At 40.6% G+C, this 27,873-nt stretch overlaps 1 protein-coding gene, 1 long non-coding RNA gene and 1 pseudogene across 3 annotated transcripts in view; 1 reads left to right on the top strand and 2 right to left on the bottom strand.

Annotated features, from left to right (window-relative positions):
- Positions 1-822: 822 nt before the first annotated feature.
- LOC147012743 (uncharacterized) overlaps positions 823-27,873 on the bottom strand; it is a 643,866-nt pseudogene continuing 616,815 nt past the window's right edge. Inside the window, exons 3-4 of the transcript XR_015050976.1 lie at positions 1,655-1,941; positions 823-1,528 (exon numbers count right to left, since the gene is read on the bottom strand). The product of XR_015050976.1 is annotated as an uncharacterized LOC147012743 (transcript). The remainder of the gene's footprint in view (positions 1,529-1,654; positions 1,942-27,873) is intronic.
- LOC147012747 (uncharacterized) lies at positions 6,932-12,175 on the bottom strand. The gene is made up of 3 exons (XR_015051049.1): positions 11,946-12,175; positions 7,727-7,809; positions 6,932-7,032 (listed from the first exon to the last, which is right to left on the bottom strand). It is a non-coding gene; the product is annotated as an uncharacterized LOC147012747 (long non-coding RNA).
- Positions 11,867-27,873, top strand: part of LOC147012746 (nuclear receptor subfamily 5 group A member 2-like) — a 196,330-nt gene continuing 180,323 nt past the window's right edge. Inside the window, exons 1-4 of the mRNA XM_085853885.1 lie at positions 11,867-12,017; positions 14,344-14,459; positions 16,879-17,020; positions 19,164-20,107. Coding sequence (XP_085710011.1) covers positions 11,987-12,017; positions 14,344-14,459; positions 16,879-17,020; positions 19,164-20,107 — 1,233 coding nt within the window. The 5' untranslated portion in view covers positions 11,867-11,986. The remainder of the gene's footprint in view (positions 12,018-14,343; positions 14,460-16,878; positions 17,021-19,163; positions 20,108-27,873) is intronic.

The following is a 27,873-nucleotide window of genomic DNA, read 5'->3' as shown; positions in this document are numbered from 1 at the left end:
GAGGTTTGAGAGTTCAGACTTGAGCTTAGAAAGATTTTTTTAAAAGGTAGAAGGGTGTTGTCATCCATCAGAAAGGTGACAACACCTTTCTACCTTAAAAAAATATTTCTCCGCTCAAGTCTGAACTCTCAAACCTCTCTCCCTCCTCCAAATCCTGGTGATGTCTTATGAAATCTGTTTCTGGTGGATGTTCCCCCTCCCCCTCTGATCATGAAAGTCATAATCCTATCTTTATCATGACATTTCCGCCATTTTGAACATTCAATTAGGTCAGCTGATATCAAATCATAATATTTATAATGCTGGATAACCATTTTATGCCTCGTGTTGGCTTAATGATTAGGGTGGTGGGCTTTGAATCCTTGTAGTCTAGTAGCCAGATGGCCTTCCCATGCACCCCCTGAAATATTTAATGCCACCTATTTTTTAAATGCACAAAGGTGTCAGAAACAAAATTTAAGATGTTCCCATTTCAAAATATTGTCCCATGGGGTTTTTATGGCAGCCATCTTGGATTTTGTTCCATACCGGTGACAAATTCATAAATTTTGAACTATACATCATAAAAACGTGTGTGACCCCACTTTTCTTTGCTGTTTTCACACGATACAACGTTTCGGAGGATCATTTCTAGTATTGAGCAATTTATTAACGACATTTGAACAATTTATTAACGACATAATCACTGAAAAGTACAAGAAGTCCCAGAAAATTTGTCATTTTGGTAAACAATTCCTTCATTATCACTCTTCATCATCATCATCATGAAGATACGCAAGAAGTTCCTCATAGTCATTTACTCCATCTTCCTCATCACTTTCATCAGCAATGTCCTCCTTCTGGGGGGAGAATGGGTCCACGGGACCACAGGGGCTCGATGGGACCGTCATCCTTATTCCAGCCGTGGCCATCCTGAGGGAGCAGGCAGTCGTATATTGGAATGTGAGACCTCTTCCATTGACAGACACGGTAATTAACTCTGTCAATGTGTGGATAGATGGAGTCCTGACAGGGGGGAAGGCGGGCAAAGTCCACCTTGGATTTTGAAGAAAACTTTTCCTCTTCACCCAGCATCTTCCTCAGCATCAGAGTACGAACTTCGTTGATGCATTTAATGCGCGCATTCCCATACATCAGGCAGGTCAACTCTTCCAGATCCTCATACAACTTCCAGTCTGACCCAAGGTCTTTGAACACCTTCTGGAACCTGGGGTACTTCTGGAGCTTCTTCAGAGGCCCCACCTTTCCTTTTCCTCTGAAAGCACAGTTACAATCATCTCCAGTGAACGTGTAGATTCCCATCAGTGCCGTTGCATGGTCACTGCCTAGAGATTTCGCGAGCGCTGTGATATCAATGAACTGATGGTTTCTCCCTGTTCCTGTATCGAGATGAATATTGATATTGATGGAGGAGGCATAATGTAGAAGGATAACGTATATCTGTATCTAATGTCCGAACAACCATGTCTTTGAACCCAGAAGACACTGCATACTGGACGTATAGCACCACACGAGTATCTATCTCCTCCTGGAAACAAATGTAAAATGAATGTAGTTCAGTTTTCAATATTATGATGCAGATAATATTAAGTAGGTCATGACATTGATTAGCACTACGTACATTATGTTGTATGTGATATTATAGGAAGCATACCTGTTTGCAGTGCAGGTTCTGGATCTCGGACGATGATACCTCTCCATCTGCAGCAGTGAGATGATAAGCAACACTGTCAACAACGAGGACAGCCATCGAGCAGCCCTCGAGCTGAGATGCTGCTGCCTTGCTGCTCCACATTCCAAGCAGAAGATGACATAACTGCTTCTTGTTGATATCATTCTGAAGGAACATCTTCATGTCAGGTGGTATCCTGGTTGAGGGACCGTCGATATGATGTGGTTGTGCGACACCCCGCCACTTCCTCTCTTGGGCCTTGATGGAGTCTTCATCATAAGAGTCAGTAGAAAACACAAAGTTTTTCTTTGAGATCATATGATCGAGTATCTTCAGACAGTATCCTCCGAATGTAGGCGGAAGGTCCTTGAGGGCATGGAACAAGGCATTTCCGTCTTGGATATGAAGAGCATGCTTAGGGAAAGGTACTTCGTCAGTATGGTCAGTGAGGAGATAGTGGAGCATGGAGGCTTTGTTGGTCTTTGCAAAGAAGACCGGTACACATCTGGTATACCAAGACAGGGTGGGACCGGCGACAAAGAATACTTTATCAACTCTAAGATATCTAATGGCTCATCAATCAGCTGTGATTTGATCAGTAGCTGGAAAGCAAGATCTCCTTGCTCTTTGTACTGGATCAACTGAAATGAGCATCAACAAAACAGTGTTATTTGTTTGATATCATATGATTATTTAATGAATGAGAAAGAAATGCATTGCTGCAATGGATTAATCAGAGGTAATGATACAAAAATAGTAAAATGCTTATATACCTTTCCTTGAGAAGATGTGAGTTTGGCTACTTTATTTCCAGCCTCCAGAGTCAGCAGCTTGAGCCTTTTTCACCGGTATGGAACTAAATCCAAGATGGCCGCCATAAAAACCCCATGGGACAATATTTTGAAATGGGAACATCTTAAATTTTGTTTCTGACACCTTTGTGCATTTAAAAAAATAGGTGGCATTAAATATTCCAGGGGGTGCATGGGAAGGCCATCTGGCTACTAGACTATTGGGTTCTGAGTTCAAATCCAGCTCAGCTGTTAAATTAGTACCAGGTCAGGTTAACTCGGCTTGTCATCCTTCCCAGGTCAGCAAGATGAATGCTAACATGCTGGTATACTGTGTCGGAGTGGCGACCTGTCCAGGATTGTTCCTAATAGCCAAGGAGACTCATTAAGCAGCACCAACGCTCTGTGCAGTATCTGGTCCCATAACCATTTTTGAAGGATATCTATAGTTTCTTCAGGGTAATCTGATGTACAACTTTATATTTTTGACTTGAGTGATCGTGGGACTGCAGTGACTGAGACAGCAAATTTTTCCAAAAAAATTGGCTTCAGAATCTTTTTCATAATTTGTGTCCTTATTTCATTATTCGCAATAAGAAGCAATAATTTGGCTGAGCAGTAGATTTTACATTCACTTTATGATTCTACATTCAATTTCTTGATATTTTACCAAGAAAGACCTGTTTATGGGGGCTCATTTGAACACATTTTGGTTGTTCCCTATTAATGGTGGCCATTTTGAATATTGATTGAGGTCATGTGACCCCCAAAACTTTGCTGCTGCTATTTTCATATTTTCTCATCCCTGCCCTTTCTAAACACAGAGTATAAAGGTTGCACGGGTTTATTTGCTTTGTTTGGTCGTTATTAGCCTCTTTCTTAAGTTGGTATTCATAGTGTGAACCAAGTACTTACTGCCTTTAAAATGATATTTCATCAGGGCTCTGTAGTTAAAATGAAAAGGTACGGCCTCAAACCAAATTTGGTGGTTATATCACAATTTGAACAATTCTCGGCATATGGCCAGCTTGTGTACTCTCTAATTAATGTAAAGGAATAATTGATAGGTCACGTGATTTGACAGCTATATTGAATGAAAAAAAAATTAAATAATATTATCTCTGAAGGTGCTTAATCAATTGAAGTGAAACTTCAAAACTATGCTTTATTAGTGATGGGGAATACATGTTACAGAATTCAACTTGATTGGAGACATGGTCTGGCAGCCAGAATTATGTGTGTGTACGATATGTCAACGTCCTTAGAGCTGTGGAGGAACAATGGGAAGGGTTTGAAACAGCAAAGCTCTTACCTTGTGTAGGCCTTCTTGGGTTGCTTTATGCAACAGCTTTGGCTAGAGAAGTGTGGAAGATGTTCAATATATATATACGTGTGTGTGTGTGTTTTTGGAAAGGTTTTAGGCTGAAAGGATTGAAATCTCAAGGAAGAATAGTGTCCAGTTGATGATCCGTGCAGTCAGGAAACCAGTCAATTGCTTCTAGGTTAAGGTTCTTACTTTACCTAAGTTAACTATGTTTTGAGGTTTACAATTTCAATAAAGTTGAATCGAGGATGTTGGGAAATTAATATAATTTATAGCAATCCTTTAAATTATATGCTATGTTAGGAACAGCCGATACTGTACAATTAAATAATTGTGTGTTTGTGTGTGCACGCTTGCACGCATAGTGTCTTTTTATTTTATCGCAATTTCAGTTTTTGCTCAGAGGCTCAGTGCTGCCATCTAGAAAATCAATTATAAATGACCATTTTAACATCTTACGATAATAGATAAAGGTTGTGTGGCTGTCGCTATATTGCCTTTATTCATTCATCGATTGGTCACGGCACTAACCAATTGGGCGTTATCATGCCGATCAGCGTGAACAAGCAACAGTCCATCTAGGTGATTCAGCATCTTCATCACACGCTTTCCTCGCCTAGTGTTTGCTCCTCACATCAGGACGCATCATATTCTTCTCCATTCTTCAGTTTTCAACAGCGGTGATTACCATATTGATCGTGGTGCTATTCTTTTTCATCAGAAAGCAATGGTCCCTCTAGGTGGTGCTGCCTATTTATCACATGACTTCCACATCTCGTGACTCATTGTATTTTTCTTGATTGTTCCATCTTCAACAGAGGTTATTACAATATTGATTACAAATCATCTTCCTTTATCTTATGAGATGTTGTGATCAACAAAATTTATTTTTAAAATGAAAAAAAAAAATGTGCTGGCCATCCTGCCTTTAAAAATTGTATAAAATGCCTTTCCAAACGTCTGTGGGACTTCTTGAAATGATACCGCCGAAGTGTTAAGGCTAACAAAACGCAGCAGTGAATCTATTAGAAATGTGTTGACTTGTACGGCGGTGAATAAGCCATCCTTATATCCTTTTTACATTTGTATTTTATATTCATTGACCAATATTGAGAAAAATGCAGAAATATCTGTTGAGCAAAAACCTTTCAAATCTGATGTGCATCGATCCTCCTGGAGGATGGTGAAAGAATCGTCATTTTAAACGTCCGTTGAGTAATACAAAGCACCGTCCGTTCGTAAAAGAAAAATAAAACATGTAAAGCGAGTTCCATCTTTTTCATATTCACATTCCATATATCATGGAAAACACAATTGTGCTCTACTTTGTGTATAATTACTGGGAAATTTCGATTGCCATTCTGAAGAAGGACTTAGCTGCACTCTCCTGGCAAACAATGACTCATCACAGTGAGTGCAATATGTGAGCACACATCAGCAAGTCAGAGGCCTGTAGTGAAAAGTCAATTAAACCAAAATAACGAAATTTTAGTTTTTTTTAATTTTCTCCTCGAATTGTTTGATTAAATTAATCTACGTCGTCGTTTTACAACCCCCCTCTTTTTTAAACGGGTTCATCTCAATATTAAGATTTCCCTCCTTGTATGTTGCGCTACGGACTTACTGAACAGCCATCGTATTTGAAAGGTAGACAATGCATGGCACTTTTGGAATATTTTATTACATTGTTGTGGTCATATTTTTATTTCCATCAAACGATTCATCCCGTTCTTGAGGAAATTGCTAAACACAGCCGATGACTGTTATAACAGGATGCTTTATTTGCGATATAATGGATGATATCAACCGAAACACTTGTGTTTGATTACTTGAAAAATAGAACCCTCTGATATATTTTGCAGCTATAGAGGCCAAAAGTGTTGGATCATGAAGGAGCTCATGTTGAAATCTCACGGCACAGGACGGGGGACTTTATGAGATGTCAGCGTACCTTTCCGTGCATTAAAAGGACATCTGTAGACATTTCCAAATCAACAGAATAAACGAACCTGGGATTCCTCCATGATAGGCCGACGACACGCATTTTGTTTCCACGATATTGATGTCACGATTCTTTTTCTGCGATTAAGATGGAAAAATGGAATCTTTTTTGTAGACTTCGTTCTTCGATAGTTTGGACGACAAAACGACCATTTGATCAGATGGGATTCATCCGCATACCTGCTCACGATTCCTTATTTCCCATTTCTGAAAACGGCATCATGAGGGTTTATTAAATCCTCGTGTTTGACGACATAGTAACACTAATACACTCCACCGAATGGATACCTACACTTCATATTTGAGGCACCGTCACCTGTGCTTACGATAGTGTGTAGTTATACTCGTTTCATCGCTATTTTTGATTTTTAATGAACATCGAAACATTTTCGTTTAGCGTTGGATTTGCAAAATACTATCGTTGCAAACTTATGAATTACCCGCAGATATCATCTACATTTTCGATGTATATTAAAGAATATATCAGGAAAAGGTGAAACCACCTGCCTGTAGTTTGAGGGGAAATGTGCCGGTGATTTTAAAAAGTGAAACCCCAATGGATTACCCCTTTAGGATGTTTTAAATGTTTTGATTGAACAGTGACCCACATTTTATTTCAAGACAGTGCCTCTATCTTCTGCCACAGATTTGCTGAGAGATCCCAGGAAATAAAATGTTGTTTGTGTGTGTGCGTGTGTGCGTGTGCATATGTATGATTGTATATATATATATATATATATATATATATATATATATATATATATATATATATATATATATATACATACATATACATGGATAGATAGATATATGTGTAATATTTACGCACAAGGTCCAAATGAAATCTTAATATTAAAATTATAAATAATAATAAATGAATAACCCCTCCCCCACCCCAATTCTTGCATACTATATACACAACTCATTTAATGCGATTTAAATTGTCCACGTGAACTTCTGAACAAATCACTGTATGAAATATTTTACAGTATACAACGTTGTGATTTTTAAAAACACGTCTCTTCAACGAAAGGTGGTTCAAACAAAGCAATCTATCCATTGGGTTGTGGAACGCAAACTGACAGCAATGGGGTTTTCAGGGTGTTTTTATTTGAAAAGCGAAAAGAGAGTCAAATGTGGTGAAGGTGCAACCCGACGATGGTTACTCTACATCATCACCATTTTCTCAAACTCCATACTGCCAGACATGTGACTCGTTCTCTCCCATTAACAGGTTCGTTGTGCTATGGAAAGCAAATACAATAATACATCAATGACAAAACATGTATAGTTATTCATTGGGTCATCATATCAGAAATTATTATGTGTATATATATATATATATATATATATATATATATATATATATATATATATATATATATATACACATCTTTATGTATAGATATCCCAGGTTCATAATTAACAGGCAATAGACATTATGAATGTTAATTTTTGCCAATAATAGTGATGGATATGAAAAGCAAGAAAATGCAATTACACACCTGGATCAGAAAGTTTGTGGCCGAACATCAAAGTGAGATTATTAAATATTGGTGATCAATCAATTGATTGTGGAAAGTGATATAATATTCTTAATGTGGTTGATTCATTATTTTTGGTTTTTTTCACATCAGATCAGATGACCGTATTAATGATCACTACTTGGTATATATATATATATATATATATATATATATATATATATATATATATATATATATATATATATATATATATATATATATATATATATATACACATACATACACACACATCAAGGGAGTAATGATCAATACGGTCATCTGATGTGAAAACAAACATATGTGTAATACCACACCCATAGCCGCTAAGCCAGCGAAACATGAGTGCTAATTGCTTGTAGAATGCATCACAATGCAAATGTATATGACTGGTCATTCAAAGCAGCTTTCTTACCTGCAATGGAGAGGTAGCCAAGGGTCATATGTGTTGCACCATGCGACTGGACCCAGAAAGATGCCATTCAGCAAATCACAGACCTTGTCAAATACAAAACCCAAAACGAAAAAGGATTTCTTTGTCTCAGTCAATCGCTGTCAAGTCCTACATTGCATTGTTCAAATGTTGATCTTCAGGATTCAGAGTGAAATACAAACTCCATATTTAAAATCACACAATGATGGATTGGGTCTCTGATTCTGTCCGAATAGGACACATAATACTGAAAAAACAAAAAAGGTTCGCAAACATAGTGCTCCGACTTCATGGTTAAATGTCCACAATCCTTCGATGAACAAACAAATATCCAGCGGAACACAGCGGCGTTCTGTGCGCAGCTTGGCCCTGAGTTCCACGCAGTAAAGACCAAGACAAGAAGCAGCTAAAAGACTCTAAAAACATCGGCGGGCAGTCAGAGCCACGGCTCGGCAACACTTTGTGACGTCACAAAGCCCCCACTTCACGCCTCACGATCTGAGGAAGCGGCTCCGCACCAGGAGGGGAGCTGGGGGACCAGCTCCCGGATCATACCGCGAGTGTTCCGTCTGTTTAATTGGTGTCTTACACTCATCTCCTAGTCCCCGGTCACTTAAAGGGTCTGTGTAATCTTTGTCCTTAGGGCAGTCCGTTCATTATGCTTCCTCGGCTTGAAGGTGAAGGCGCAGGGGACGAGCTGCGGGAGCGTGACGGGGTGTTGCGGAGATCGCCTCTCGGTAAGAATTGTGGATGAACCGGACCCGCAGATTCCCATTTACGTAGGATTTTACAATGTATCAGGATTCTCCACACTTTGACACGTGTGTGTGTGTGTGTGTCTATATGTATGTATGTATGTATGTATGTATGTATGTATATATATATATATATATATATATATATATATATATATATATATATATATATATATATATATATATATATATATATATATATGTATTGCCTGATTTCACATGTACCATGCTTTGCTACAAAGCATCGGGGCTGCTGAAGCAGTTTCTTGGCAAGGGTTGTACTGGGTGGTTTGCCATTGCCGTCCCAGCAGTACTTAAAGCAAGGAAATTAGAATTTGGCCATGGTGTCGGCAATAGCTTGCCCACTCTTCGTGAAGGACACTGTGGGGTCTTTAATGTCCACCAAGTAATGTCATCAGATGGGAAGCTCAGTTTCATGTCCATCCGAGGGATGGCACACACATTGATGAATCATCCTACCTGTGAAACACTGGGATGTTTATAGCCAGGTCGGGATTCAAACCCAGGCTGGACAGCTTCGAGGTGAGTGTGCGTACCTCTGGAATCTCGACCATCCTGTCAGTACATATATATATATATATATATATATATATATATATATATATATATATATATATATATATATATATATATATATATATATACATACATATACACACACATACACACACACATACATACACTCTACATACCCTGATCTGACAGTCCGTTTCAATGTACAGCGTGTCACACATGATCTCTGCATGGCAATAGTGTGATGTCGCTGTACCTACCACTCTTCAGATGTATCCTTTCTGATAATAAACAAACTATCTCTGTATTTTGTGTTGGTTCCCTTTGATGCAGGTGTTTGATACACACGAGCGCACACTCCACGCCCTCTGTCCGTTCCCACGATTATGGAGAGAACCTCCGCTCATGACCCAAAGCCCACTCACCCTCCTTAACTTGTCCCGGCCAGGTCTTAAGGTTATCCGCACACACTTTGCATTCCCCCACTTTGCTTACACCTTGCTGTCCCGTGTGGCTGCACGTCATGCCGTTCACGTTACAATCAGCAGGTGCACAGCACGGCATGTGTTTCGGGATCTGGAGGGTTTACCGTCCCCCATGAACATTGCCCGACTGTCTGTGTATCTGGTGGTGCGCTATTGCTTCCACAACTGTACGTGGAATCAAAATATCAACACACACACACACACACACACACACACACACACACACACACACACACACACACACACACACACACACACACACACACACACACACACACACACACACACACACACACACACACACACACACACACACACACACACACACACTTAGTATATTATTATTATATTTATTACTATTTTGTATACAGAGTCAAGACTCGTGGAAGAGCTACAACAGAAAAGAGATGAGGATGCAACATAACAACAACAAAAAATTTAATCCCTGAAAATATCTGCTGTTCCGCATCCGCTCCAATTGGTTCATCTGGACCATTTTAAGAGTGGAAGCATAAAATGTTCATGAATGACAATTAACGCTAAATCCTGAGCTCTTTTCCACCATATGCTTTTGTGACAGCACCAAAGGTTCAAGAGCAATGTGAAAAGACCCCAAAAAACATTACGGGGGTCAACCTGCTGCTACTTGCTTGTATTTCATGGTTCACGTGGTTATTGTAGTTCCTGTTCCAATTGTGAATGTTGTTCTGATTGTTTTGATTGTTCTAGTTGGTTGAGTGGTGGTGTAGATTGTGCGGGTTGTTTTAGCCCTTGTGGTTTTGCTGGTCGTGCTGTTTATTTGCATTGTGCAAATTGCTCAAGTTGTATGTAGGTGCCGCTACAGGTTTTGAAGTGTGTGCTGCCTGTGTGGCCGTGGAGGTTATGCTCAAAATAGGAGCTGTGCAGATTGTGCAGGTGTGCAGGTGTGCCAGTTTTCTGGTTTGTTCATTGGGTGATCTGTGCAGATTGTGCAGGTGTGCAGGTGTGCCAGTTTTCTGGTTTGTTCATTGGGTGATCTGTGCAGATCATGCGGGTTGGTTGTTATTGTCATGCCGGTTGTATGATCCGTGCAGAATGTGTGGTTGTGCAGATTGTTCACGTTGTATGTGGATGCAAGTTTGTGCATGTTGTTTGAAGGTGCCAGTGCAGGTTTTGAAGATGGTACTGGCTGTGTGGGTTATACTCGGAGTATAAGCTGTGCGGATTGTGCAGGTGTGTAGGTTTTCTAGTTTGTTGATTGGGTGATCTGAGCATATCATGTGGGTTGTTATCGTCCTGCTGGTTACATGAGCTCTGTAGATTGTGCATGGGTGTGTCGATTGTTACGGTTGTGCTTGTTGTGTGAGTCACGGTGGTAGTGGGAAAGGTGTGCAATATGTGAGTGTGTTAGTTACTCTGGTTACTCTTGTTTTGCTGGTTGAGTGAGCTGTGCATATTGTGTGGGGTGTTATCGTCCTGCTGGCTGTATGAGCGGTGCAGATTGTGCATGTGTGTGTAGGTTTTTATAGTTGTGCTTGTGTCGGTTAAGGTTGTAGTGTGAGATGTGTGTATTATGTGAGTGTGCTGGTTTTGCTGGTTGAGTGAGGTGTGCAGATTGTGTGGGTTGTTATCATCATGCTGAGTGGTAGTCTGAGCTGTGCGGATTGTGCAGGTGTGCAGATTTTCTGGTTGGTTGATTGGATGATCTGTGCATATCGCACAGGTTGTTATGGTCCTGCTGGTTGTATGATCTATGCAGATTGTGTGTGGGAGTGCTGTTTGTAATAGTTGTGCTGTTTGTGTGAGTTAAGGTGGTAGTCTGAGATGTGTGGATTGTGCGGGTGTGCAGGTTTATATGTTTTTGATGATTTTGTGATCCATGATGGTTTTTCTGATTGTGCTGTTCATTAGAATTGTGCAGGTTGTTTGCTTTGAATGTGGATGGTATGCATTGTGGGGAATGGGCTGTTTGTGCTGGTTTTGTTGGCTGTGACATTTTTCTAGGCTGTGCAAGTGATGCAGGTTGTACAGGTTATTGAGGTTGCTACGGCTGTGTGGAGTGACGCTCACAAGGGACTCCTTGCGTTTTGTCATCAGCTTTTGTCTTTCGGGTGTGTGCAAACTAATATGGGGAGAGGGCAGGCGAGGGAAGGTGAAACGGTGGTTGGGGTGGGCGGGGGGGGGGTGACTGATATGGATTGAGGAAACTGTGGGGGGAGTACGTGGGCGGGGAGTGAGGACAAATGATTGCCTTTAGGCTGGCGCAAAGAAAGCACGGCTTGAGAAGGACAGAGAGGGGCAGGGTAAGAGCAATAGATAGGCACAGATACAAAGACAGACCACGACAGACGTGCACTAATAATCATAAATATAGACCGATCGTATATACAGAGGACACAATGGAGAAAACGTGAGACTGAGTTTGTGGAGACCTGAAGATAAAAGTACCTGCTGCACCTTTGCTGCGACTTGGTCTTCTCGCTCTGTAGATGGGACTCAACCCGATGCCTCTCTCGCACGGTGAGTGAGGCGTCTGCACACATGATGCTCCTTAATGGCTACCAGCTATCAGTATGGGATGCCACCCCCAGAACCCCCTCCCCAATCCCCCACCTAAGCCTCTTCCGATCGGCGGGACATCTGGTACTCAACTAGGAGTCGTGGCTACGTGGTGGAACGCAAACGTTATTTTAAAAAGCTAGCTCCGCTGTTCGTCTGGACTATAAATTAATTGCTATATTTAGCAGCCGTTCTTTAACAGCCTTTGGATTAACCCCACGACCCCCAGAATCCCGTGCAGCCGAGCGAGTGCGCGGGTTCATCGGCAATCCGGGGCTTCTGCAGCAGCTGCTGCTCGTGCGTTCTTTGGTGGCGATCGGACCGATCTGTCTGTGACATGTACGGTCATTTGGTACAATTATATTGATAAACTTATATGTGATCAGGATGATCAATAAGGATGTTCGATGGCAGGGAAATAGAAAAAGAACACAAGGGCGATTCATCTATTACTATTGAAATTGCTAGATTGACAAAAAAAATGTCAAATCATTAAAAACATCTCCTACCTTTTTGGGACAGGCCACGTATTAATCATACCTGTATAATGTTTACGCTTACATTTGAATACCTATACATCGAGCTTCTTCACATGAAAATGTATGTTTTTTTTTCATGCATGTTCATATTATAGGCAAAATATTTGTGCGCACATAAATTTGGATTGATTTAATATCTCTTCCTTGCCTTTATCATTTATTTCGTTAAATTATGTACAGGGTGAAAGTTCCGAAGAAGAATAACTTTCGTTTATTTATAAATCGCACATATTGATATTATTCTTTGGAAAAACATGTGTTGTGTTTCAAATTGCACATCTAAAACAAAACAATGGTAATCCCATCATCAAATTGTGCGTTGAAGATTATGCAACTAGTATGGAAAGTAATCATTTTCTAATTTTATTATTATTATTTTTGGAATACTTAAATCAAAAGGAGCGGTCGTTATACATCGAATTAAATTTATGTAGGAAATATTATTCCCCACGACACTTCTGAAAATGTTATGCTCTCGTGTGAAAAATTTCTCTTCTCTTGCTTTTGAAGCTTTTGAATGAACAAATTTTTATAACTCTCAATTTCATAATATTCCGTGATGTATCATATAAAAATTGTGTAACGTAATTAGTTATGGTGTATGCAATTATTGTCAAAGCGCAACATTCCCGCTGATTGCATACAAAGAAAGTTTATACTTAACGATCGATCCCATAATTACGTATTCATATTTATCAGTTAAAGTTTTGCACTTTTATGATGTATCGTGCCGAACGATTTTGATTGCACCAAGATTTACATATGAGATCCATACAATTATAAATTACGCAATTGCGACAGAATTACCGTAAACGGCTTTAAGTGTGTACAATATCTACAATCATTTGTTTATTTCATCCTATAATGTATTGATTATATATGCTCGTTCATCAGCTTTACGTCATTGTAAAGAACGACGATTCATGTAACTCGAGCAGAACCTGAGAAACAAGAACCTCTATGACACACAAAAGGACCCATTTGCTAGATGTAGGATTTGCTTTGACAAAAGTGTAAATCAGAAAGTGTTGATCAATATTGCTTGAAAGTTTACTAATGAACATCGTTGCAGCACAACTGATTTGGAAAACGCTTCACTTTCAATATAAATACAATTTCATCCTTTTATATATTTTTTGTTATTGAAAGTTTGAATCCTGTTCGTGCACGAATCGTCTTTTTCGACACTTTCCCAGATTGAACTTGTTAGTCTAGATCTCGGTGTGTGTTCAGATTGTTGTTTAAATATCATCATGTTGATGACTGTACAGGGACTTGTGAACTCATTCGTTTTCTTACAGTATGTTTTCTTTGCATCTCTTGCAAGGGTAGATGCACAAATTTAAGGGAGAGGGGTAGGTGAGAAAGATTGCTCATTTAAAAAAGTTTAAATTGTTGAAAAAAGATTTGAGTTGAAAACGTCACTTGAAATTCCTCAATTTTGGGGAAAATGTATAACATTTCTATCATTTCCAGTCGTTGACCTTTGTGTCAAAAGTCATTGGCTGATTGAACACCCTTTTGGGTAAAAATGATCATTGATTGTATAAATTGACAACCTTCTTAATATCATTCTTATATCACTGTGTATGCTTGCATGAGTACACGTCTAACTCGGATATGAATACTTGTGAACGTTTGCCTAATTTCATCGAAATACTTGCCGAATTGTGAGGTTTGTTTAACCTGTACGTATCTATATAAATCCCTTCCTCTGCCTTCCTTTGTGTCACACTGCTGTGCCACAGCACATGCAAAGATCATGGAGTACGTGTACGATGAAGACCTCGATGAGCTGTGTCCGGTATGCGGGGATAAGGTGTCAGGGTATCATTATGGCTTGCTAACCTGCGAGAGCTGCAAGGTGAGTTTCAGCACGTATCCATTCCACCCACATAATGATTATCAGCTCACAATGCAACAGTTCGCTCAGAAATCATACGTATATTGATGTGTAACGAGTATGTATTCCCTCTTCGATTATTTTTTTGCATCAATTTATCGACAGTTCCTCAACCGACGTTTTTTGTTTCAGTTTATTCATCATATACAGAATTTTTCTGAGATAAAGTTGATTAAAAATAAAATTTCACATTATTAGCTCAAATGTAATGGGTTAAATTTGTTGTTCCAGTGTTGAACTCAAGTATGTGTGCATGTGTGTGTGTGTGTATATATATATATATATATATATATATATATATATATATATATATATATATATATATATATATATATATATATATATATATATATACATATACACACACACATAGAGAATATATGTAGAAATGACTTCAGACACAAATTACTCCAAGGGACAATTAATGGGAATTACAACAATGGTTATTGTGAAAATGCTCAAATGTTGGCTGCTCAAAACATTGCTCGCAGATGCCTTGAGCATGACAATGATCCCTTGTTGGTGGTTTGAGTCGGTGCATGACGTTCGAGCAACATAGGAGCTTCTACTTTTCAATCATTCATGGATATTCGTCTGATCTCTGTGCCTGTAATATTTTCTCTTACCTCACCTAAAATACACGATAAGATGCCTTCAGTATCATGGCATTAAGGTAGATGAGACACAAAAGTATATGTAGACACTTAAATCTCCGATAGTGGATGAGATGAATCCTGGTCTTAAGGACACCCAATTCTCTGAGACAAAATGATGTCCTTTCCATGCCTCGCTTTGTCCATTTCTCATGTTCCTGGAGAAGACCCATAGCATGGCATGAAGACAATGCATCGTGACCATACGCGAAGTTATTTTGTTCCTTTACTCTGATATTTATCAGGTAGTTTAGAAGTGATCACCTTTGAGTATTGGGTTTGATTCCCGTCTCACTGCAAACGGTTGTCCTGTGGTGTAATGTGTGCAGCAGGATGTTTCATTACAAGGTACATTGTTCTGTCAGATAGGACATGAAACCAGCTGTCTCATATTTTTGGAACTTGCTTGCGAACTCTGAAGTTCCAAATCACATGCCTTTTGAGAAGAGTAGGACAATGTGCGCTGGTATCCCAACCGCATTCCAACATCCTACTCACATTGAATGTCGAGAGATTGCAGCACCCAGTGGAATCACTTTTAGAATGTGATACCAAAATACCTAATTAGCCAAAGAAACATAAAATACATTGAACTTTATAACTTTGAACTTTAGGGCGTTTCGGTTTGGATCGAGTCAAATCTGATTTACCAGTAAGTCAATTTTCCCTTGTCATGTAATGCGTGTTGTCTTATAATAATAAAGCAGATTTAAACCTATGATGTGATATTGCGGTACCTTAATCGGTAGAAAGTAAGAGGAAGTTGTGGAATGTAAAAGCAAGAGGGGGAAAGGTGGAAAGTATATATACGGACTATGTATCGGCAGTATGAATGCCCAATAAGGGATCAACAGGTACTACTCAAGGAAGGAACATGTGGTTAAGATTTAAGAAACAATTTTCGGGAAAAGTGTGTCATTAGGAAAATAATGGGTCACCTGCTGGGAATGCACCTTCCCAGTTTAAATATCATGCTTACAGTAATCTGCACATCCAAAATGTGAGCACAAATGGCAGCAAAATGATTGAGGCTCAACAAAATATGACTCCATCTTTTGATAAGATTGATGCGCACTTAACGTATTGTAACTACACTATAAGCCAAGGTTGATTTTTCAAAAAAGATATTGAACGCCAACAATGTTTTTCATACATTTCTGTACTTTGGGTAAAATTTTCAAGAATTTTTTTGAAGTCTTTCGGGATATCACGTCTTGGTTCAGTTTATTGAAAGCCTTTCTGTGAGCAGTACTGTGCAGAGAAGTATGACGTTGTAGTAAGCAACCACCAGTCCACCATGAAGCCCTGAATGCAGAAACAGCAACACAGCTATCCAGTTAATTTATTGTTATTTTGACTACAATAAACACACAAAATTAATTACACAATGATGGAAGGCAAATATGAAGGTAAGATCAGCAAGTATGTGCCCTTATGATATTCACTGACTGGCGCTGATGAAGCTGTTGTCCATCCATTCCCCCCACTTACCCCACTCGCATCTAATTTTTGAACAATTTTTTTGAAGTCTTCTTCATAGCCATTATTTGCTGATTTATCTCTTTTCAGTGAACATGATCTCTTCATAAATTTTACACATCTTTGTTCGTCCACGGACTTAGTGATTAAAGATTCTCGTACTGTCATCAGAAGCCTTCTTTTGGTTCAACAATATTATTTGTATCTGGAATGAGGAGACGTGCTTGAGTCACTTTAATCTTCCTCAGGGCTTTTTCAAGCGCACAGTTCAGAACAACAAACGCTACACATGCATCGAGAACCAGAACTGTCCCATCGACAAGACGCAGCGTAAGCGGTGCCCTTACTGCCGCTTCCAGAAATGTCTCAGTGTTGGGATGAAACTGGAAGGTAGGCAGAACAATGCTGTCTTTGACAAAATGCTGAGTATTTTATTGCCTTTATCTGTTGAGCTTTACAAATCAAAGCAAATGATGTGTGTGTTTGTGTGTGTGTGTATTAAAAAAAAAATATATATATATGTGTGTTTGGTTTGATAGTCGAGACATATGTTCACTCAACTCTGAGCCATTTACTCTGGTTTCAAATCTCAGCTCGGCTAGAAACTGTCATCCTCGTGTTTATGAGGCAGGATGATTCATCAGTGTGTGCAGTCCCTCGGATGGACGTTGAACTGGGTGTCTCATCTGCTATCATTGGTTGTTTGAAGTTGAAGATCCCACAGTGTCCCTCATGAAGAGTAGGCGAGTTATTGACAGCACCTTGAACATATATGCCCGTATGATATTCAGTGGCTGGCATTATGCAAAGTTCATACAAAGGATTGTACTCTCAATCAAGTATCCTGCGTCGTAGTGGTAACCTGCAGTCAGGGAGTGTAGTAACCCTAGCTAAAGAAACTACTTCGGCAGAACAAACGCTTTGTATAGATCTTAGTACATTAATGAATGAATGTATGAATTGTGTGTGCATATATATATATATATCCTGCCAATGTGGCCTAAGCTGGCTCGCATGGGTTGGAATCCCAATCTTCCTGTAAAATGTCATCCCATTGCTTCACAGGCAAGGTGATTCATTAATGCATGTGTTGTCCCTTGGATGGACATTAAACCGGGCATACCATCTGCCGGCATTATTGTTGGTGGACGTTGAATATCCCATTGTGTCCTTTGGGAAGAGTAGGCGAGCCATCGCAGGCAACCTGGACAAATTCCTTATTTCTGCCATAACTACTGCTGGGAAGGCAATGACAAACCACATAGTTTAACCCTCGCAAATAAACTGCTCATTGGGCTGTCACTGCATAAGCGATGAGGTCCTTTGTCCCAGGTTGAGTCAGAATTTTTTCACACTGGCCCCATGAAAAAAATTTATTCCTGGGTATTATATATGTGTGTGTGTGTGTATATATATACATATATATATATATATATATATATATATATATATATATATATATATATATATATATGTTACGCACAAAATATATCTCGGGGCAGATAGAATCGATGGATGCAGAAGTTTGGGAGATGATATTTTAGGTGTGCGTTTGAGCGTAATTGTGCTTGCTCATTTATCATGGAGAGAGGGAGAGAGAAAGACAGAGACGCAAGAGATAGAGGTGAGTGGAGTGTTAGAGGATAGGGGATAAAGATGTAGAGGGGAGAGGGACAGAGGAGAGAGAGGAAAAGAGAGAGCATGTCATCTGAGATTACATGGGAAGGGAAGGGGGTTGAGGGGTTGGTGACATGGAGGTAAATGACGACAGATGAGTTATCTCCAGGGCTCATTCTCTCTGAGAATTATCCTTCCTTCCTGAAGATTTCTACGACGCTCCTCAAAGCCATCCAATACTAATCTCATTCCACATTTGTAATGAATGTCCACACCATTATTGCTCCCCTCTGATGAACTCCTCAACAAATATATGCAAAAATGAACTTCAAAAGTAGAATGGACATTGCATAAGGAGCCCCTCTTCTGCCGATGTGCTGATATTCAACCTCGCAGAAACTCATTATTTAATGCTCACTGTGTTTGTATGAAAATTTTCCTCCTTCATGTTTGCTTGGGCCAACGGTTGTCAAAAATGCTTTACTACACCTGGTCACTCTCGTTATACAATATCTCGTGAGAGGTTGTAAAGGCAATTGGCTGTGAAGGGAATAAATGTGTTAAGACTTGCCTGTGACAAGGATGCAAGCTTGATTTTGTTTGGCTCAGCTTTCAAAGCATGCTACAGTGTTTGCTTGTTTTTCACCATTGCTTCCAAACAATTTGAAACTGTTATTATTTGCATAATTCTTTCGACATTTTTCAAGTCCAGAAAATGATTCATGCATTAAATTTTCGAAGCTGGTTTTGCTTTTGCTCTGAGAATTTTCGATTTCATTTCAGAAAGACAAACAACTTTAAGCTAGATAGGATAACGACAGTACAACTCACTAAAACAACCCTCACTTTTCCACCTTTCCTCCCCTGCAATTCTTTCAACGTTTTTTCTCTCCCCCTGCTCATTAATGGCTGCCAGCGGTGCGAGCTGACAGAATGCGTGGTGGCAGGAATAAGTTTGGTCCCATGTATAAACGAGACCGGGCTCTGAAGCAGCAGAAGAAAGCATTGATTAGAGCCAATGGCCTCAAGTATGAGAGCATTGCTAGTGCAGTCCCTCCAGGTATATCGCTCCAACCTGAGCTCATCCTCCCATCGAGCATGCACACGATTCAACCAGCCTCAAAGGCTCTTTCAATTCCAGCCGTGGCAGCTGCTGGTCTGACTGCATGTACTGCCTATGAGCGGCCGTCCTACAGGGCTCATTTGCAGCCACCGCCTATGGCCTACACATATGGAGCATATACGTCACGTGCCATCAAGTCCGAGTACCCAGATCATTACACATCCAGCTCTCCAGATTCGCTGCCGGGCTACACCCCTTCAGCATATTCCGAAATGTACCCTCATCAGCACCATCACCACCATCATCACCATCACCACCCAGGCCATCAGGGTCATGCTACACATCACCACTCGCTACAGCATCAACAGCACCAACTTGTACACCATCAGCACCATCAGCAGCAACCTCACCCATCCCAGCCCGGAATCCATGGCTCACTGCTTCCTTCAGCATCTTCTCCTCGTCTTGGAGGTCAACATCCTCTGTCTGCTGTTCCCAGCTGCACAGCAGGTCTTTCAGTTTCAGCTCCCAACAATGCAGGAATCCCACAGTTCATCATTGAGCTGTTGCACTGTGAACCAGATGAGAGACTTGTGCAAGCCAGGGTTGTGGCCTATCTGCAACAAGAACAGCAACAGCATCAACAACAACAGCTTGGGGCACCGTGTGCCCTCCGCTCACGCCCACCCCCCTCCATTGCTCCTTCCATGTTTGCTGTCATGTGCCGAATGGCTGACCAAACCCTGTTTGGAATGGTTGAATGGGCACGGAGCAGCGTGTTCTTCCGAGACCTCAAGGTAAGACCTTATGGTGCAAACCTAACGGAGACCTGTAGGTTGAGTTTTAGCTTCCTTGAATAATGTTTGCAATGATTGGTTTCTTACTTTTGTAATTGTCCATGTGCACTACATAATTGAGTTAATTTATGGGAAAAAGCTAAATGATGGTAGTTGCTTTGTATAACTGACATGCTTTTTCTGAATGGAAGAATTATCCTTTTGCAATGTTTTGCACCTGGGCGATCTCCTGAAATTTCATGTCTGGCATAATGAAACTTCAAAAACTTTGCAACAATAAGATCTGCTCAAGACCACTGCTCAGTGGTATCACTTAAACAATGTGCCAATCTCATGTCCTCAAGCTGCTAGGATTGCCTATACTTTTGCTTCCAACCATAAAGCAAACTTTTCATGTTCTTCATCAACTCTAAGTTGCATTTTAGCAACTAATTAAGTTGGTAAATAATGGCAAAGCCAAATATAACCCATGTGGTACAAACTACAAAGGAGCAAAATTTACAATAACATATGGATTTCAGCTGATGGGCTTACTGGCTTTGACGGTTCGTTACACAGACTAATGAAATTATATGATCTGAAATATAATGAGCAATGCAAAGACAGATGCAGGATTTTTAAGAGGTGATGGTGTTTAGGCCGCTAGGTGTTTCATAATAACTATTTACCAGACTTTGTGGTCCTGTATTATGGTTGTAGCGTCTGTGCTGAGTCTGGGAGTTTGGTGATTCAAACCCTGGCCGAGTCAAACCAAAGACTTTAAAAATGGTACGTGCTGTCATAGACCCACCTAACAAACACAATCGACTTTCTTCATGTGATCCCCACCCTCAGACAAATCTAACAAAGATGTTAACTCTTTCCTCATTTTGTCCACCAAAGCTTGCTCTTGAATGACCCACTTCCAAGGATTTGTAACAGGAAAGACCCACGACAGTCGACAGCAATCCCACATACAACATCCAATATAGTGAATATAAGCTTTCATGGATTTGTCCTTATAATTCTATGGGTTTTATTTTAAAACTATATGGGGAGAAAGGTAGACAAGACCCTATGGTTAGACAGAACAAACCAAGCGGTCGACAGACACAAATAGGGATGAGGGTGGCATGTAAACTCATATTCAAGGAGGGGAATATTTAATCCTAACCCCCCTCCCCCAGGCACCACATAAACCAAACTCTTACGAGGAACAAAGGGCAGGTGAGGGTTTGTATTGGCATGAGCTGGTTGCGGTTCCACAATGATGAAAATACCGGAGCAACTTGGCCCGTGAAGGCGAGGAGTGATGTAGTTGAGGAGCGATGGAGGCGGTGCAATGTGGTGCAGATTCAAACACAATGACCCCCAGAAGTCAGGGCTTGTGCGTTTCCTCTCCCGCACAGTGCCATTCACATTCTCTAAGTCTTCTGACTCAGTACGATCCTTCCAGCATTTGGGAACCCCTCCCCATGCTCTCGCCATCCCGTCCTATAGGGGGGGGCGTGTCCATTAAAAAAACTCTTCCACCCATTCCAGGCTTCTATAATGCATCTCACCGCCATGGCCTACATGCACATGCCAATAGTTCATAATGGTCTGAAGGTGCTTTCTTTGTGCCATTTTCACAAACCCTCCAACTTGCCTTGCATGTTAAACCAGAGGTTTTATGCTACCCAACCTTACCCTGACTAGCTTCAAGGTTTACACTCATTGCCCCCACGGTTTATCTGAATCATAAAATGCCAATGTGATTGGTGTTTTCTGATGAAGGTTCAGCACAATAAAAACACTCCATTTGACCTCTCGTGCACATGACTGGAAACTCATTATCGCCTTGGGTATAAAAGTGGACACATGCCGATGCTTGGGGTCTACTGGCCTGAGGAAGCTCTCTGAGAAGCGGGTGAAACACCACCTGCAGCCGAATCTGATCTGCTTGTTTATTACTAGCTGAGCAGGGTAAATCTAGTTACTTCTTGGTTACATGCACCTTTTTTTCTTGGAAAAAAAAGAAAAGAATATATATTTACCGATTTCAGACCCATCGTGCTTTTCAGCTCATCGGGCCGCAATGACGTTCCTCCATCTTGTTCAGTATTGACCAATCCTCTCTGCACACTTCAGTGAAATTCCCCTTTTTAGTTGAAGCTATCAGCAATTATCCTCCATGTACAGTACTTCTTGGTCTTCCACTCTTCCTTTTCCCCACTGGTGACCAAAACATGGCTTCTTTAGTCAAATATCCTTCTCACTTTCTCATTATATGTCCTACCCATCAGCATCTTCATTCTTTGGCCTATGCCACAATGTCTCTTTTCTCCAGCCTTCCTCCTTATTTGCTCATTTCTTACCATACTTGGCCAAAACATCGTTAGAATCCTACTCAAAATCGATGGTGGAAGACCGTCGGTTTGTATTCCTTGTCTTTGTTTATTACTTCTACCACTGAAGGTGGACGGACGTTATGTTTTTACCCCTGTCTGTCTGTTTGTCTGTCTGCGAGCAGCATATCTCAAACAGTTGTGGATGGATTCAGACAATTTGGTGACGGGTTGGGAGAAAAAACAAGACTGAATTGATTATATTTTGTTGAAGGTTCGGATCCGGATCTGAATCCAGATGATAGAATTCCTGAAGTTTTTTTGGAAATTTTGGAATTTTTGGAAAATGCCAATTTTGGAACAATCTTTTGAGGAAAAAGATGCACTAAAGAAACAATGCTTGGTGTCGCCATATTTATCTGTGACTGCAGAATCTCACACAGTTATTCTGTCCTCAGGGCATGCGATGGCATGAATGCTGATTCTCATAGCTAGCTGCCCTCAGGGCATGAATATTTTCCTCCAAGTACTGCTTCACGGGTTTTTTGAAAGTGCCAAAAAGGTGATTTGTGTACTACAGTATTCAAGTATACAATTTATAATAGAAATAAAACATTTTAGGGATGTAGAATTATTTTTATTTTATTTTAGAACTTTACCGCCATTGATGCCACGTCTTTTACACCACCTTATTTAACACGTGACATTAGTTATTTGTACCTGTTGTATGTGTCCATAAGAACATCCTTAAAAAAACATTAAGTTTCCTGTTTGGAATTATTTCTATTTTGTTTTCGACTGCCAGCCAGGTAGACAGACGGAAAAATAATTATCTCACTCGTCTCTGCGCAGGTACGATTGGGACAAATTAAGATCCAAAGTACTGTTATACAACAGGTTCATTTTCTGATTCGTGTTCAAAATACAACATTCAATTTAAATCAAGTTGTTTTTCTATCATAAACTGACGTTTGGAGACAGACAGACAGACAGACAGAAGTGAAGCAATTGCTTGACCCTGCTTTTCACTTCACGTGCGGGGTAAATTAACTTATCAGGTTTCTGTACCTCGTCTCTGTCAATCACAGTATTCCTTTCATCATCATAATTTATCCTCATTGTCTTTGTATTTCCCACGTTCACCTTCAAACCATCTTCGTTTTGCTCCTACAAACACTTTTTGTCTTTATTTTCACATCGTCACACACTTCTGATACGAAACACAGGTCATCAGCAAAATCAAAATCATCCAATTGTGTTTCATTTATCCACTTTGACACTTGTCTGTTTTCATTCCGTCACCTCTCGCCTTACCCAGTCAATGATTATCAAGAATAACGTGGGTGACAACATGTTTCCTTGTTTTTGTCCGCTTCTTGCTTCAAACCTTCACACAATACACTCCTCTGATAGGAGTGTGAAAAATCTCCATCATGGATAACGTGACAAACAAATTAACCATACAGCAAACTAATAACTTGAATTATTTTCTCTTGTATCCTGTAAAGTCTTAGCAGCCTCTACAAACTTTCCCGACACCGTCAAATGCTTTCTCAAAACCACTGAAATTGGAATAAAAACATTTTTTTGAAATTCTAAACTTTGTTCCATTAATGTTCTCAAAACAACAATTTGGTAGCTGCAAAATCATTATTTCCTAAATCAAGGTTATTCACATCTAAACCTCTTATCCAAACTTTCTTTAATTCTTGTTAGGATGCCTCTTGCCAAATTTTTTTTAAACAATTCAAACAACTGATAGTAAAATTAAACCACTCCAATTGTTAAAATCTCCGAAATTTTCCTTCTTTACAAGTTTAATAAAAAGATCCTTCGTCCAATCTGATAGTAATACCTCTTTATCCCATATCTTTTTGAACAACTTCTCCAACACTTTGACCATCTCTGCCGGTAAAGTTCTAAGCATCTCTGACACTATATTGCATCGTCTCCTGCTGCCTTGTTGTTTTTCAGTCTCATTATTGCTGGTTTCATCTCCTCTTTTGTTAAGTATCCTGTGATCATCTCTTGTTACATATCCTGTGATTATATCCTTTGACTACCCCATCCCCTCCCCCCAAATGACTGGTGCTCAGTGATGCAACACACAGCATATAGGATTTTAAAACGGAATCACACCATGATGATATACTTGCTCAGTTGGGACCCTGGTACGTAGGGAATGCCAAATGGTATGAGTTGTGACATTAAGAATTATTGAGATGTAAAGAGCAATAACCCAAAGTAAAAATCTCATGAGTGCACATTTTAGTATCTTCACTTTTTTGCAAACGTCTGTGGATAATAATTATAGCTACTTGTAGCTATGTGGACAATAATTACACCTACCTCCCTCCTCTCCCATTCACGGGCCAACTTTGAACTGTGATGTCCCTTTCGATTTTAGAAGCACTTGCAATGATAGAGCACATATTTGCAAAGAAGGGAAATGCCTAAATGTGAAGATGCAGGTTTAGACTTTAGGCCACGTTACTATTGTCATTAATCTAGATAACAACTATGTGCAGTGCACATTATCTATAATAATAAATGTCAGTATGTGTGTCAGTCAGTGTATCAGTCAGTGTGTGTGTGTTTCCTCCATAACTCCAAAACCTTGAAACCTAGTGGCCTGAAACTTTCCATGCATACCACGGGATCTCCAAGGAAGTGCATGAATGAAAATTGGGTGTTTGGGTTAATTAAAACACCCCTTTTGAAGATAATTAACGGCCTTATTTAATGATCCGTTATGAAGGTGCATCCTCGGTTACCTCTCTCTCCCCCGCTGGGGTCTTAATTCACCATTGTTTTTGGCCTGCTCAACAATGCCTTTATTTGGCACAGGCCGCAATGGTTTCTTAACAATAAAATGCTCTTGTTTTTTTCACTTTCCTCACCCATATCATCGAATGTGTGATCTTCATACCTATGGATTGCTGGATGCATTGCTTTTGTAAGTGCTCTAGTTTTCAAATTAGGAGTTTGGAACGATTTTATGTATTTTATGATACGATTTTCCACGATGTATTCTCAGGGATTCATTAAAGTATATCATAGAAATATAAGTTGAGTTTGGAGGATTGGATCACGTGGACTAAATCACTGTCGAAATCTGGAGTGAAATCTGAAAACGTTAAGAATCGGTGCTGTTTTGGTTTTTGCGGGTATGTTCCATTACCAATCAGCCTGCTTGCCAAGCTTGCCAAGCCAGCCGTTCCTTATCAACAATTTCGTTAGAGTGCTTTCTTGAGCGCTTAAGACACTGAGTGAGCACCCTTCAGTCAATAGCAGTATTATACACGCAGTTCGTGTCCTGATCGGGAGATACAGTCGGCTGTTGCTGCAAGGTAGAGATACATAGACAGCAGACATGGACATGGTTTAAATGCGTAGATTTGGATTTGTAAAGGGACTTTCCATGGGTGTGTGTGTGCAATGCATGGGATTTTGCGGACTGAACTCGCACCCTGGCCCATGTTGCCTAGCCCCATGGTGTGTGGCGCCATGGCGGAGGCAATGCAGCCATCTCGTGGATCATACGCTCCGGCACGTGGGGAGCGTACATGCTGCAGCACCGAAGTCATGTGAGATGTGCCGCGCAGTGCAGGTGTGGGTAAAGTTGAGTGTACTGGTGAGAACTTGTGCATGTGTGTGAGTGAATGGATGAGTATATAGCCGGTGCACGTGCAGGGTTAGCATGGATTGTGAGGAGGTTGGACAAATGTGTATATGGGGCGAGGGAAGGGAGAAACTGTTAAGGACTAATGGTTCAGTTTTGAATTTGAAACGGCTTCCCCAGAGTGTAGCATGAACAAATCCAATTCGGAGTGAGCTGACCAGAGGGGAGCAAAGGTTGCTGCATGTGCAAGCATGAAGAGGTACAGAGACAGCACACACGGATGTGGTACAGATGGGTAGATTTAGATTTATAAAGGGACTCACCAGGGGTGGGGGTGAGCATGCCTGTTTTTAAATTTTTTTTAACTGTTTCGTTTGAGTGCTTGCTTGAATGCTTAACACACTTTGCATGTGCTCTTCAAGCTTCAATTTCTACAAGCTTCCATGGCAACTCGGTTCTCCATGGAAACATCTCTGGAGTTAGGAATGCAAAATAAATTAGAGGATTATAACACGTTCAAGAGAGAATTGAAAAATGTTTCAGTGGCTCCAAAAATAGACAGCAATGAATCTCCACACCACGGCAGGAGAGCTGAGAGGTATGCATGCACGCTCTAAGCAGCACAGCCTGGGTTTGAATCTCAACTGAGCGATAAACTGTCATCCCGTTGTGTCATAGGCAGGCTGATTCATCAATGTGTGTGCTGTCTCTTGGATTGACGTTAAACTGGGTATCACATCTGCCAGTATTCCCTTCTCCTCCCTCTCTTCTTTCACCCTCCCCCTCTCCCTCCTCCACCCATCTCCATCTCTCTCCCACCCCTCTCGCTCTCTCTCTCCCACCATCTCCCTTTCTCTCCCACCATCTCTCTCTCTCTCTCTCTCTCTCTCTCTGTCTCTCTCTCTCTCTCTCTCTCTCTCTCTCCCTCTCTCTCTCTCTCTCTCTCTCTCTCTCTCTCTCTCCCACCCATCTCCCTCTCCCACCCATCTCCCTCTCACTCCCACCCCTCCCCCCTCCTCTGTTAAGGGGACTGATAAGGACTGATGGTTTAGTTTTGAAATTAAAATAGCTTCCCCAGAGTGTACCATGCACGAATCAGATTCTGAGTGAGCCAACCGGATGGCTGCAAAGGTTGCTGCCTGTGTGAGCATGCATGCATGTAGGCCTTTGCCAGGTAGATAGTATGGTAGTTAAAATGCATGTGTTTTAAATGCTCCTGTATGGTTTTTTTTTGTAGAACCTGGTAGTTAAAAAGAAAATGTGTTTCTGTTTGGGCATGTTTTATCACCCTTCCCTTCCCCTCCCCTCATGCTGCCTTCCCTTTCCATAATGCTGCCTTTCCTCCCCCCTCCCCTCATGCTAACCTCCTCCCAAACCCTCTCCCCTCCCCACTTCCCCTTCCCTCACCCCATCCTCTTTGCTCCCAACCCCCTCCCGGAGTGTATAGTTATGTTTGGTGGGGCATTTCTCTCCCCACCCCCTTACCTTCTTGCTCTTCCCCCCTTCCTTACCGATTCCTAGCTCCCTTCTCACTTCCTCACCATCCTCTCTCCCCTCTCTCCTCTCTCTCCCTCCCTCTTTCCCCCACCCTTTATATATCCTGCCAGCGGGTTGTATTTGCTATTTCATGATATATAATAAAAAGGACACAAAAAGCTAAAGGCATTCATGGACCAATTGGATATTTAACACCATTTTATTATCATTATTAACAATATTCGATGCCATTTCTTTTTCGCATTGTTATTAACAAGTGTTGTCCTTTCACAATAATCATTGTCCTTTCACAACAATAACAATGGTTTGAGTGCAGAGTGTTCTGACAGCAGTGGGCGGTG

This window comes from Eptatretus burgeri, chromosome 14 (genome assembly GCF_056783735.1).
Source record: "Eptatretus burgeri isolate ZD-2024b chromosome 14, Ebu_testis_v1, whole genome shotgun sequence".
NCBI classification, from domain to species: Eukaryota; Metazoa; Chordata; class Myxini; order Myxiniformes; family Myxinidae; genus Eptatretus; species Eptatretus burgeri.
The sequence above is the reverse complement of the archived record's forward strand: the minus strand, read 5'-3'. Positions and strand labels throughout refer to the sequence as shown.